The sequence below is a fragment of the Ammodytes marinus genome (genome assembly GCF_949987685.1).
Source record: "Ammodytes marinus genome assembly, chromosome: 4".
Classification (NCBI taxonomy): Eukaryota; Metazoa; Chordata; class Actinopteri; order Uranoscopiformes; family Ammodytidae; genus Ammodytes; species Ammodytes marinus.
This window is the reverse complement of record NC_137233.1, coordinates 13,907,607-13,920,705: the sequence shown is the minus strand read 5'-3', so window position 1 is coordinate 13,920,705 and position 13,099 is coordinate 13,907,607. Positions and strand designations below refer to the sequence as shown.

Here is a 13,099-nt window from a genome sequence, read left to right as displayed (position 1 = left end):
GATATGTTTTTAATATTTGTAATGGTCCACAAGTTAAAAGCAAATTTAAAGGTGCTGTAAGCGGAATGGTTCTTTTAGCTAACTTCCTGTCAGTTACTGCAGTTAGCAGTCCCCTAGCTCGTCCCTACGTCACCACATTAATGCACTGCGTTCTTCAAACAGCGAGTTATCTAGCACCATCTCAGATAAGTAATTGTGATAAAACATGATAAAAACCATCAAAACAGACATTGGGAAGGATACCTGCTCCACCATTGTAGGCGCATAAATATTCACCCATCTGTTACTCTGGCGTGCACTGGCAGGGAGACCATGAGTGAGACGGGTGTCGGTTTGTAGCGTGCTCTCTTGTGATTGGATATTAATTTCGGGATCTGACAAAAAGTTTATTTGCCGATTACATGCAGAGCAGCTGACTGAGAGATCGGCTTAATGAAACACGCACATTATGTAAGTGATCACTGTATTAATAAAGAGCGATTAACACATATATTAACATAAATAAATAGCTTACTTCACCTTTAATAGATCCTCTAACAAGTTTTGTGAGCATCAAAGCCTGATAGACTCAGTCCAACATAAACGCTGTGTAAATGTGGATTCATCCGCTGCTGAAAATAGTCCCCAACAAATGCACTTCCTCTTGTTTTGAGTGACATTAACTAACAGCTAAAAACTGACAAGAACATCTAATTTGGGGGAATTAAAGCTTCTTTTTTTGTAAATGTACATCTAGTAGGAAACAGACTTAAAGTGTTGAGAGACGGATTAACACATTGGGTTCTTGAATAATTTATGATCAAAATGCTTTGTAGTTGGCCTCAGCCATATGAAAAGCTAATGAGAACATTTTAGTATTTCCTCCCAACATGACTGCTTATTTATAAGGGAGTAGTTGTCTTTGTTGCATCTTTTTCCAACACATTGTATGTAAATAATTGTTATTTATGTAAGCAGCGGCAGAGAGTTCAATGCAGGATTCAAACAAAAAATTAGAAGAAGGAGCATCACTGCCGTTGCTCGTAGACACGTGACCTTTGCTTAGGAGTCATGAGTGAGTTTCACTTGATTAAAAAGAGAGCCGCGCTGAAGTGGTTAGAGAATTCCCCCGATAGAGGCTCAGTTCTCAGAAGTAGCAGACCACAGGTTCAAATCTGGCCTGTGGTCGTTCTCTGTATGTGCCTCTGTGCCCCATGTAATCTCTGTCTCCCCAATAAAAAGAAGAGTAATTCAAAGAAGTTTCTGTTGCTGGTCATGAGGTGAAGAGAAGACGCACCTCTCCAATTATTTTATTACAGACATATGGACTAAACGTTTTCTCTTTCTCAAGTCAAGTACAATACATCTTTCAGATCCAGCCTTATACACATCCTACACCTAATCCACATAAAATGGATAGGCTTTACATAATTATGTTCCTTTATGGGTTGAGAAAATCCTCCTTCTTTAAAGGTGCTCTGAAGAACTTTCAGCTTGAGTCAATTCTTGCACCCCCTTTGGACAAAAGTAGTGTTTTTACCAGCTATACAGTAGTCCTGGGTGAGCGCATACCCATGACAAGGCATTCAGAAAAACTATATAAAAATAGCATTCTTAGCACTAATTGTCTCCTGTGCTGTTATGTCATTTATGATATGATCATCAGAGAAAAAATTAGACAGTTTCAGAAATATTTAAAGTTCCTCGTGGTACCTTTATGCTAAATAAACTTTTTATCAGCTGAAAAATGTTTCATCACGAAATATAAAACAGCTGTACTTCTGGACGTTTTAAAGATAACTGGTCACAGGACAGCAACACTACAAACATATTTGATGATCTCATAAAACCATGATGCATTGCTGTAGATTTAACTAGCAAACAGTTTATAAAGCAGTTAAAAGGAGCCTGTGTCCAGGGGAGACACCAGTTTGTAAATGCTGCCATTCTGAGAAAAAGGTAGTTTTGTGGAACTAAAAGGCTTAATCAACTTTGTGTCAACCTCTTAGGAGATGGCTTGAATGCCACGCCATTCATTTATATGAAAGAGCTAGCACTATAGCTTTAACTAAGGGATCTAAATACTTTCACCTCTCCTGGTGAAACTCAAAGAAAACTATGGCTGCAATTAGCATTGCTGCGCTATCCAACAGTCCAGAAGTCCACATGTTAAATATCAGACAGACACAGTTCCTGTTGTGTTGATGAAGCACTGAGCTGCTCAGTGCAACACTGCCACCTCGTGGAGAGAGGCGTATTTACACCTGAGGACTTCACCCGCGCTCATCACGTTAATATGAAGGGCCACAGGAGTGAAACAATTGAGGGGAGGAATTTTAATTTTTTTGTGCACTCAAAGAAAATGTTGTGATTAAAGCTGACATGCAATTTTGTAAATATGTTCAAAATGGAAAGGCTGCGGCAAAGTTGGAAAGATATTGATAGATTCGGACTTCCATAAACATTTTTTATTGAGTTTTTTTTTTTCCAAACAAACAAACAAACATCAAACATTTATAACCCCCACCCACCCCACACCCTAAACAATCCTTGGACATTCTGAAGAGAGAAAAAAAATAATAAAAAAAACATATTTAAAAAAGTACAAGACAATGCAATACAGTGTTATTTGTTAAAAATTGTGGAGTGAACTTAACTTACTGAAATGTGAAATAAAGGTGAGCCATCTACAATCAAATTTGTGCAAATAACCTTTCAAAGAATATTTAATTTTCCCAAGTTTAAGAAAAACATAACATCGCTCAACCAAGAAGAAAACGGGAGGCTTAAGAGATTTCCATTCAAAAAGTATTCTTCTTCGAGCCAGAAGAGTCGAAAAAGCAACTAGAAAATGCATTTCCTACTGAAAATGCGTGTGAATGCTGAAACAGCTTACGCTAAACTGGATAGCTGAGTATGAAGATTTGAAAAAGGTCTATAAAGGTTTATAAAGTTGTTGAAGTTTATAAAGGTCATAATTGTGTAAAATAAGTTTAAAAGGAGTTGAAAAGTTGAATATATAGAGGTTTGAATAACATTTCTTGCTGAAATTATGAAGAAGTTGAAAGACATGGATAAAAATCTTAAAACTATGAAATAGTAATTGAATAGACTTGGAGCTAAAGTACATTGATGGCTTGAATGTATATGAATCAGCTAAAGGAGTATGAAGATGTGGAAAAGTAAGAAACAGTCTTAAGTATGAACAGTAGTGAATTGTTTAACTCTTATAGGAATGATGTTGAATATTTAAAAATGTCTAGATAAAATTATAACTGAAAGACATGAAAAAAAAATGATGTGTGAAATAGGCCTTCAAAGAGCAGAGTGTTTGCCCCATTTCAACTGTGCCTCTCCGAACTGTCTAATAAAGCGGAAAAGAGAAAAAAATAATCAAGAAAAAAAAGTGAAATTGCCCTTTAATGGGCAGAGTGAGTCACCCAGCTGAGTGTATGTCTTATTGAGGGTCTTTGATCAGGCAGAAATCCCACCTTTTAGAGGCCTCAAAACTTCACCTCAAACCACTGTCTCTAACTGACGGACCGTGAGTCTAACTGACAAAATTATTTTGTTGTTAGAACCAGAAGAATCTGATGAAGACACAGTGTGAAGATTGTGCCTGTAATGTGAAGAATATGAGAACCAGAGCCTTTTAAAAGTGTGGTACAGTCTGCCTTTCTCCAGAAATGTCATGTCTCAGTTATCAAGGCGGCAGTTGGTTGGACACCATTTAGCTTGGAAACCCAGACCTCCCATTGTGTAGGTCCGATTGTTTCAGTAGTCACATCTATGCGACCGGCAGAATATGTCCTACATTTTGATGTAAAAATTATCCACATAGGGTTTAATTTGTGGGAGTGAGAGGCAATTATGTGGAAGGTTTTGGTGTATTTTTACAACAGTTCTACACTGTAACAGTTGGTTCCCCCACTCTGCCTCTGAACATTCCGTCCCATCTGGATCCCATTATAAATTTAGAAAGAGGTTGAAAAAAGCTTAAAACTAAAACTATGTTTGTTCAAAGACAGTTGAAGATTTTAAAAAGTTGAATGGGAGTTTAATGGCTGTAATTAATGTGAATTGTTTAACGTTTGAATGGAGTCTCTAGCTGAAAAAATGCGGGAGGAGATAGGTTTCAAAGCAGAGGAAGTTTTAGCGGTTTGGAATGCTGCTCCTATCCGCTTCAATGTTAAAATAATTTGTTAAAAAGCTGAATATTTGAAATATTTGAAAAGGTAGAAAAAAGCTGAAAGGTGACCCACCATGTCCTGAAAGAGCTGAACATTTTGGTATTTGTATGGTTAAAATAGCTGAAGATTTGAAGGAGGTATGAAGGTCCAAAAAACGTACGGAAGAAGAAGTAAAAATAACTAGAAAATGCATTTCCTGCTGAAAATGCGTGTGAATGCTGAAACAGCTTACGCTAAACTGGATAGCTGAGTATGAAGATTTGAAAAAGTTTATGAAGGTCATAATTGTATAAAAGGAGTTTAAAAGGAGTTGAAACGTTGAATATATAGAGGTTTGAATAATATTTATTTCTGAAATTATGAATACGTTGAAAGATATGGATAAAAAACTTAAAACTGTGAAATAGTAATTGAATAGACTTGGAGCTAAAGTACATTGATGGCTTGATGGAGGGCTCGTCTGAGGACGACCTAGAGAGAGAATGTATATGAATCAGCTAAAGGACTATGAAGATGTGGAAAAGTAAGAAATAGTCTAAAGTATGAACGGTAGTGAATTGTTGAACTCTAATTGAAACAATGTGGAATATTTAAACATTTCTAGATAAAATTATTATTGAAAGACATGAAAATGTTTTTCATGTGTGAAATAGGCCTTCAAAGAGCAGAGTGTTTGCCCCATTTCAACTTTGTCTCTCCAAACTGTCTAATAAAGCGGAAAAAAGAAGAAAAAAAATCTAGAAAAAAAAGTGAAATTGCCCTTTAATGGGCAGAGTGAGTCACCCAGCTGAGTGTATGTCTTATTGAGGGTCTTTGATCAGGCAGAAATCCCACCTTTTAGAGGCCTCAGAGAGGTAATTTCATCCGAAACTTCACCTCAAACCACTGTCTCTAACTGACGGAGCGTGAGTCTAACTGACAAAATTATTTTATTGTTAGAACCAGAAGAATCTGATGAAGACACAGTGTGAAGATTGTGCCTGTAATGTGAAGAATATGAGAACCAGAGCATTTTAAAAGTGTGGTACAGTCTGCCTTTCTCCAGAAATGTCATGTCTCAGTTATCAAGGCGGCAGTTGGTTGGACACCATTTAGCTTGGAAACCCAGACCTCCCATTGTGTAGGTCCGATTGCTTCAGTAGTCACATCTATGCGACCGGCAGAATATGTCCTACATTTTGATGTAAAAATTATCCACGTAGGGTTTAATTTGTGGGAGTGAGAGGCAATTATGTGGAAGGTTTTGGTGTATTTTTAACAGTTGGTTTCCCCACTCTACCTCTGAACATTCCGTCCCATCTGGATCCCATTATAAATTTAGAAAGAGGTTGAAAAAAGCTTAAAACTAAAACTATGTTTGTTCAAAGACAGTTGAAGATTTTAAAAAGTTGAATAAGAATTTAATAGCTGTAGTTAATGTGAATTGTTTAACGTTTGAATGGAGTCTCTAGCTGAAAAAATGCGGGAGGAGATAGGTTTCAAAGCAGAGGAAGTTTTAGCGGTTTGGAATGCTGCTCCTATCCACTTCAATGTTAAAATAATTTGTTAAAAAGCTGAATATTTGAAATATTTGAAAAGGTAGAAACATTTTAAAAGAGGTCCACACATGTCCTTAAAGAGCTGAACATTTTGGTATTTGTATGGTTAAAATAGCTGAAGATTTGAAGGAGGTATGAAGGTCCAAAAAACGTACGGAAGAAGTAAAAATAATAAAGATTTGGATAACAATAGTGTGAATGCTCCAGCATTCACACTAACTAGAAAATGCATTTCCTGCTGAAAATGCGTGTGAATGCTGAAACAGCTTACGCTAAACTGGATAGCTGAGTATGAAGATTTGAAAATGTCTATAAAGGTTTATAAAGTTGTTGAAGTTTATAAAGGTCATAATTGTGTAAAATAAGTTTAAAAGGAGTTGAAAAGTTGAATATATAGAGGTTTGAATAACATTTCTTGCTGAAATTATGAAGAAGTTGAAAGACATGGATAAAAATCTTAAAACTATGAAATAGTAATTGAATAGACTTGGAGCTAAACTACCTTGATGGCTTGAATGTATATGAATCAGCTAAAGGAGTATGAAGATGTGGAAAAGTAAGAAACAGTCTTAAGTATGAACAGTAGTGAATTGTTTAACTCTTATAGGAATGATGTTGAATATTTAAAAATGTCTAGATAAAATTATTACTGAAAGACATGAAAAAAAAAATGATGTGTGAAATAGGCCTTCAAAGAGCAGAGTGTTTGCCCCATTTCAACTGTGCCTCTCCGAACTGTCTAATAAAGCGGAAAAAAGAAAAAAATAATCAAGAAAAAAAGTTAAATTGCCCTTTAATGGGCAGAGTGAGTCACCAAGGTGAGTGTATGTCTTATTGAGGGTCTGTGATCAGGCAGAAATCCCAACTTTTAGAGGCCTCAGAGAGGTCATTTCATCCAAAACCTCACCTAAAACCGCTGCCTCTAACTGACGGACCGTGAGTCTAACTGACAAAATTATTTTATTGTTAGAACCAGAAGAATCTGATAAAGACACAGTGTGAAGATTATGTCTGTAATGTGAAGAATATGAGAACCAGAGCATTTTAAAGGTGTGGTACAGTCTGCCTTTCTCCAGAAATGTCATGTCTCAGTTATCAAGGCGGCAGTTGGTTGGACACCATTTAGCTTGGAAGCCCAAAACTTCCATTGTGTAGGTCCGATTGCTTCAGTAGTCACATCTATGCGACCGGCAGAATATGTCCTACATTTTTATGTAAAAATTATCCGCGTAGGGTTTAATTTGTGGGAGTGAGAGGCAGTTATGTGGAAGGTTTTGGTGTATTTTTACACGAGTTCTACACTGTAACAGTTGGTTCCCCCACTCTGCCTCTGAACATTCCGTCCCATCCGGATCCCATTATAAATTTAGAAAGAGGTTGAAAAAAGCTTAAAACTAAAACTATGTTTGTTCAAAGACTGTTTAAGATTTTAAAAAGTTGAATAGGAATTGAATAGCTGTAATTAATGTGAATTGTTTAACGTTTGAATGGAGGTTGTAGCTGAAAAAATGCGGGAGGAGATAGGTTTCAAAGCGGAGGAAGTTTTAGCGGTTTGGAATGCTGCTCCTATCCGCGTCAATGTTAAAATAATTTGTTAAAAAGCTGAATATTTGAAATAGTTTAAAAGATTGAAACATGTTGAAATGTGTTTAATAGTGTGCTGAAAGAGCTGAACATTGTGATTATTGAATGGTTTAAATAGCTGAAAATTTGAAGGAGTTACACTTTTGAAGGATTTGGAGGCTGCTCCCATCCGCTTCAGTGTTAAATAAGTTGGTTAAAAAGCTGAATATTTTAAAAAGTTTAAAAGGTAGAAAAATGTTAAAAGAGGTCCAAACATGTCCTTAAAGAGCTGAACATTTTGGTATTTGTATGGTTGAAATAGCTGAAGATTTGAAGGAGTTGAAGAGAGCCAAAAAACGTACGGAAGCGGAAAAATAAAGATTTAATAAAGATTTGGATAACAATAGTGTGAATGCTGGAAGCTCCAGCATTCACACTAATAATAAAGATTTGAATAACTATAGTGTGAATGCTCCAGCATTCACACTAATAATAATAAAGATTTGGATAACAATAGTGTGAATGCTGGAAGCTCCAGCATTCACACTAATAAAGATTTGGATAACAATAGTGTGAATGCTGGAAGCTCCAGCATTCACACTAATAAAGATTTGGATAACAATAGTGTGAATGCTGGAAGCTCCAGCATTCACACTAATAACATCTGACTGCGGTCTAGAGTGGGCAGGAGGCACCAGGGGGACCCAAAAATGGCTGTGAGGACGTCAGACAGTGTTTTGAAGACAGAACACCAAAAATTGTTCAATCTTGGACATAGAAAAAACATATGACTGTGGTCAGCCGGGGCAAAGCCACACCGGTTTCAGCTATCGTCTACGTCAGGGTAAATCTCTGCCAACTTGGCTTTAGAAAAGTGGGTTCTATGGAATACCTTAAACTGTATGAGCCCAAGGCGAGCACAGGATGATGTTGAGCTCATTATATCGATTGCCTTAAGCCACCAGTCATCTGCGAAATCAACTACAACCTAATTTTTACTGCAACTAGATGTATTCTAAGCTCATATAAGAACGGCGCTGCACTGTAGTGAAGAATATTTTTCTCCTCTGCCTTGCCTTTTGTAGACAGTCCCTGCACTCTTGTCTCCCAGCCCGCTGCACATAGAGAGCAATGTTATCAGTGGATCTTGGAGGAGTACATATCAGTAAAAATTAGGTTGGATCTCATTGTCTGCCTTATGACGATAAATAGAAGCATTGTTTGTGTTTTAATAACATCTTATTTATGAGTCATTAATCCCGGAAGTCCTAATATGTCAATATCTTTCCAACTTTACTGCAGTCTGGGACTGACAAGTTTATTCAAACTTTTTTACGTCTGTTCCTTTTTTTTCTCACTCCTGGCCCTAATTCTCTTCTGTAGATCATTAAGGAATCTATGTAAGTTTTTAGAAACATGCCCAGTTTTCATCTATAAAAAACACTCAATCTTCTATGTTTCCTGCTGTAAGAAATGTTCACCTCCATCATCTTGTTGTATAGCCTACGTATGTTCCTTTTCTTTTCTTCTCTCTCTCTCTCTCTCTCGTTGTCCTCCTCTTCATTTGTCTTTGAGTTTTCCTCACAGTACCGTCATCTCTCCTCTAATGGACTAAATCACTTCTCCGCGTCTCTCTGATGGCAGCCGACATTTCTCACCGAGGGCAACTCATCCTGGAGGGAAGGTGTTGTCAAGACGACTGCGTATCTGGCGGTGACTGTGAAGACACAGAGGCAACCGGAGACTCCAGTTTATTAAGGTTCATTAGTGTTCGGGAGGTGGTGGTGTGGTTGTAATGTCAATGAGCTGCAGAGGAGCTCCAAGCGACAAGCATCTTAACTACAAAGAGAGCGTGTTCAGGAAAAGTTTAGACCTGAAACGACAGAGAGTTTGCTGACGTTCACTTTCTGCACACTGAATCACTGCTGCTGTGTCTGCATGTGTGGCAGCCTGCTTAAAAAATCCTCTTTGTCAGACTCATGGATCTCTCTCTGTGGAGGAACCTGCGGGGGATTAGGCCACAAAATAGAATAATGATAATCTCGCCATTGAATTTCATCTCCCTTTTCTAAACACCTTGATTATGTAAATAGTGTGTGAACCTCCGCCACCATCGAAACTGAGGCTCAGGGGGAGGTTTGGGATTAAATTAACACAAATAACGTGGAAAATGTTTGATACTTTTCCTCCTGCAGACACAAAACCATATGTCAGAGAGATATGGCCGTGCTGACGTTCGTTTCATTAACAAATCAAACGCCTCACTTTGATTTTTGTTGTGGCTTTCAAACCTGTGGGAGGTCTGAATCGTTTACGTGTGTGTGTGTGTGTGGGGGGGGGGGGGGGGGCGTGTGTGTGTGTGTATGTGTGCACGCGTGTGTGTGTCAGGAGTAAGGCTATATAAAAAGGTCTGGAGGTCGAACCCAAAGTCAGTTGATTTGTGTCGGTTCATTGGAGGAGCTGCTGTCACCAACAGGGACAATGTAGGTATCTTTAATTATCATCACCTAACACAGCTCAAAGTCTTACTTATGTAAATGTGATGATTAACGAATGTAATCATGAAACTTGTCCGTCCGTGAGGAACAAAGTGCTTTTTTCATTCTTTCGAGCAACAACATTGACTAAATGTTCCTTGTTAAAGTTGAAGGAATTACGACTTCAATGAACTGTGTGTTATATTTTCCATTTATCATATCAATAACAGAAAACTTGAAAATTTTATTGAAAATTTAAATCTTCTATAAATGCATTTTTTTGTTGTTGCGTGAAATATGTAAAAAAAATTAAATTTTATGAGTAGAGGTTTGGAGTACTTTCTGTTTCTACTGGGGGTTTTGTTGATTGACTGGATGAAAGCAAACTCACACAGAGGTCATTCTGAGATGTTCACGTTTTAGTCGTTTTTCTTTTACGTTCTTAATTTTTTCCTAACACAAGCATCCTGACAGGATGAGGATCAGTGTATCAGCTTGATCTGCAGGTTCACTTTGCTTTGTTGTTGAGATGTGCTGTTTACTTGTTTTCAACAATGAAGTTGTGTTCATCATTATTTACTGACAGAAAACAAACTCTGAGATTTTGTGCTGAAAAGTGGAAGAAATGTAGCTGAGAATTCACGGTCTTGGTACTTGTTTCCAATATACATATGATATGATTGTCATTGTGGATTCCTGCATTTTTTGCACTTCAGGGTGACGCTAATTTAAATGTTGTTGTACAATGAATAATGACAATAAAGATTTCTATTGAATTCTATGAAATATGAATTGCAACATAGTATTTTCCAATCTCTGCTGTACAGTCATATATTCTTTCCTCACCCTTCTCAAATGTTAAACTTTTTTTTTTGGTTGGTCTTGAAAAACTTAAAATTATTCAAATATGGCAAACAAGGATGAGGGGATGCAAGTTGATATATTTCTCGGGTTCACTGGCTATAAGCTAAACTTGTTAGATCGTCGACTTGAAACCTGTAACTAAATTATTTTTGGTTCCTCCCTGTTCTTTTTCCTGTACACGAAGAGTTTTAATGTGAGTGTTTTCCTGCTGTTCAGTCACAGAAGATGCAGATGACCCACAGGCCTGTGCACTGGCTTGCTGCCATGCTTCTTCTTATCTTTACAGCCGTCCAGTGTCAACAGAACGAGAGGTGAGACGGCCATTCCCGATCTAACACAACATTTTTAACATGGAGCAAACTTTGAGTCTTTTTTAAAAGCTCCGAAACAAAACGTGGACACACTTGAGAAGAGTTAAAGTAGGAAAGTCTGTTGTAGCTTAGAGCAGTGGTTTTCAAACTGTGGGGCGCACTTTGTGTGTTTAAATGTGCTGCTGCTGCATAACTTCTGTAACGCCGGTTGAAAATGAGCATGACATTAAAGAAGCCAAATTCTGGGATTTAAATACTGATCACTTTTTACAAAATCAGAAGGGGTTCCTCCTCTAAGTTAAATGTTTGATTTCTGATATTTCAGTTTTTGTTGTGAGGACCTGTACTGAGGATGTAGCCTACCTGTCAAGAGTAATGGATTTTTCCTCTTGCAGTCGCCGAGCTGTGACTGAACACCAACTAATGCACGATCGCAGCCGAAACATTCAGAGTCTGAAGAGGCTCATCTGGCTGTCCAGCGCCATGGAGGGTCTCCACACTGCCCAGACTCGCTCCGCTGCTCTCAACCCCACCAAGAGCCTGAACCTGGCTCTCAATCCAGCACTGGTCCCTGACGCTGGGAGCCCCCAGTCCGCCCGGACGCACAGCCTCCTCAGAGACTTCTTTAACAACCCATACCTGACTCAGCTGTCAGACAGAGAGGCCTAGCAGTGCTCTCTTGCACCAACTTGAAGCTGCTGTGTAGTCAAAGGAAATTATTATTTGTGTCCATCGCTTGAATAAATTCACAAGAAAACCAACACGTTGCAGATGTGTCCAAATGTCTCAAAGAGTTAAAAAGCAGATTAAAGTTTTAGTTTAGAAGAATTCAAGTTTGAACTGCCTCAAGACAAGATACACTTTTTCAGCATCAAGCCGGAAGCCAAGAATAGCTATGCCAATGGCTATTTTTTTTTGTTCCGTTATCCCTTGTTAACAAGATTAATAGCCTTTTTTTATTGAAAAACCAGCTTCGATATCTCATGATCACGGGATAATAGAACCAAAAACTGTCTAGCAATTCAGCATGGCTGTTTTGGCTTCCGTACCATTTTGGTAAATTCCCCCGATGAGATAGGCCTACAGCACGACTAAAACACATGCAGTGCATCATATTTTTAAATTACAAAGATAAAATACCTCACAGTCAAAGCTTATCCCACACAGCTATGGTCTGACAGTGCCAGATGCTTCAACTACGTTGAGTCCTCACGTCCAATTTAAGCACAAACAGGTCACTCCCTGATTCATCTTCCACGTTTGTTTCTTCACATCAGTCTCATATCTAATATTAGCCACTTGGCTCTGCAAATCTCTCTTAACAAGAGATGATGGCTCATCAACAAACACAAACTCAGAGATCAGAGTTTAGAGTAATTTACTTTGACTGTACCTTTGACTGACCTGAAGTCACAGCAGCTCTGTTAAATGAGACAGGTGCACAAACACTTCAACAATTATTGTCACAGTTTACACAGTTGTCATGACTCAAGACAGCTATAATAATCACCTGCAATCCATCTTTATCTTAACGCATGTTTCGATTTTCAGGATGTTGTAATTTTACACACTGTACAGAAAGTAAAAATGTATTAGCTTGTATGACTTTTGTAAAGCAGTTTTCTCATGATATGACTTTATTAGCTCATGATCTTGAGAAAAAAGTGTGTTGCCTCCTATTACTTATACAATTAAATGCCTGTATCTAAAGATCTCCGCATCTTGAAATACCAAGCGTTTTCTTAAAAATGTGATGATTTAGTGAATCATCCCATACTTACAAAAGGGTATTTCCTCTTATTACATAGTCAGTTATAGAAACTACTTGGAACTTTTAAATGTTAATGAAACGATATAATTTTTTTTCTGATGATCATAAATTACCTGTAACAGCAAACAAGACCATTAATGAAAAGAATGCTATTTATTACTAATGCCATTGATCGGGTACAAAACCCCGGGAACTCAGACGAAGCGATTTATGGAAGGCAGACTGGAAAATCCTGTGTTTCCCATACTAAATCAAAGTCACTTTGCTTCACAATATTCATATTCCCTTTATTAATTTTTCATAGTCACAAACATGACCTCATCGTGAGGCATCCTGCAGTCTCTCTTTCACTTGCTTCCAAAACAAATGCACGCGCCGCTGGCAGATGTTTGCAAACATCTTTAGG

The 13,099-nt window shown here is 37.8% G+C and overlaps 1 protein-coding gene across 1 annotated transcript; it reads left to right on the top strand.

Annotated features, from left to right (window-relative positions):
- Positions 1-10,836: 10,836 nt before the first annotated feature.
- Positions 10,837-11,591, top strand: pth4 (parathyroid hormone 4; the record flags this gene model as incomplete). Its single annotated transcript, XM_080025396.1, has 2 exons — positions 10,837-10,922; positions 11,318-11,591. The coding sequence occupies 2 exons, from the start codon at positions 10,837-10,839 to the stop codon at positions 11,589-11,591; spliced, it is 360 nt and encodes a 119-aa protein (XP_079881522.1).
- Between the last annotated feature and the right edge of the window lie 1,508 nt (positions 11,592-13,099).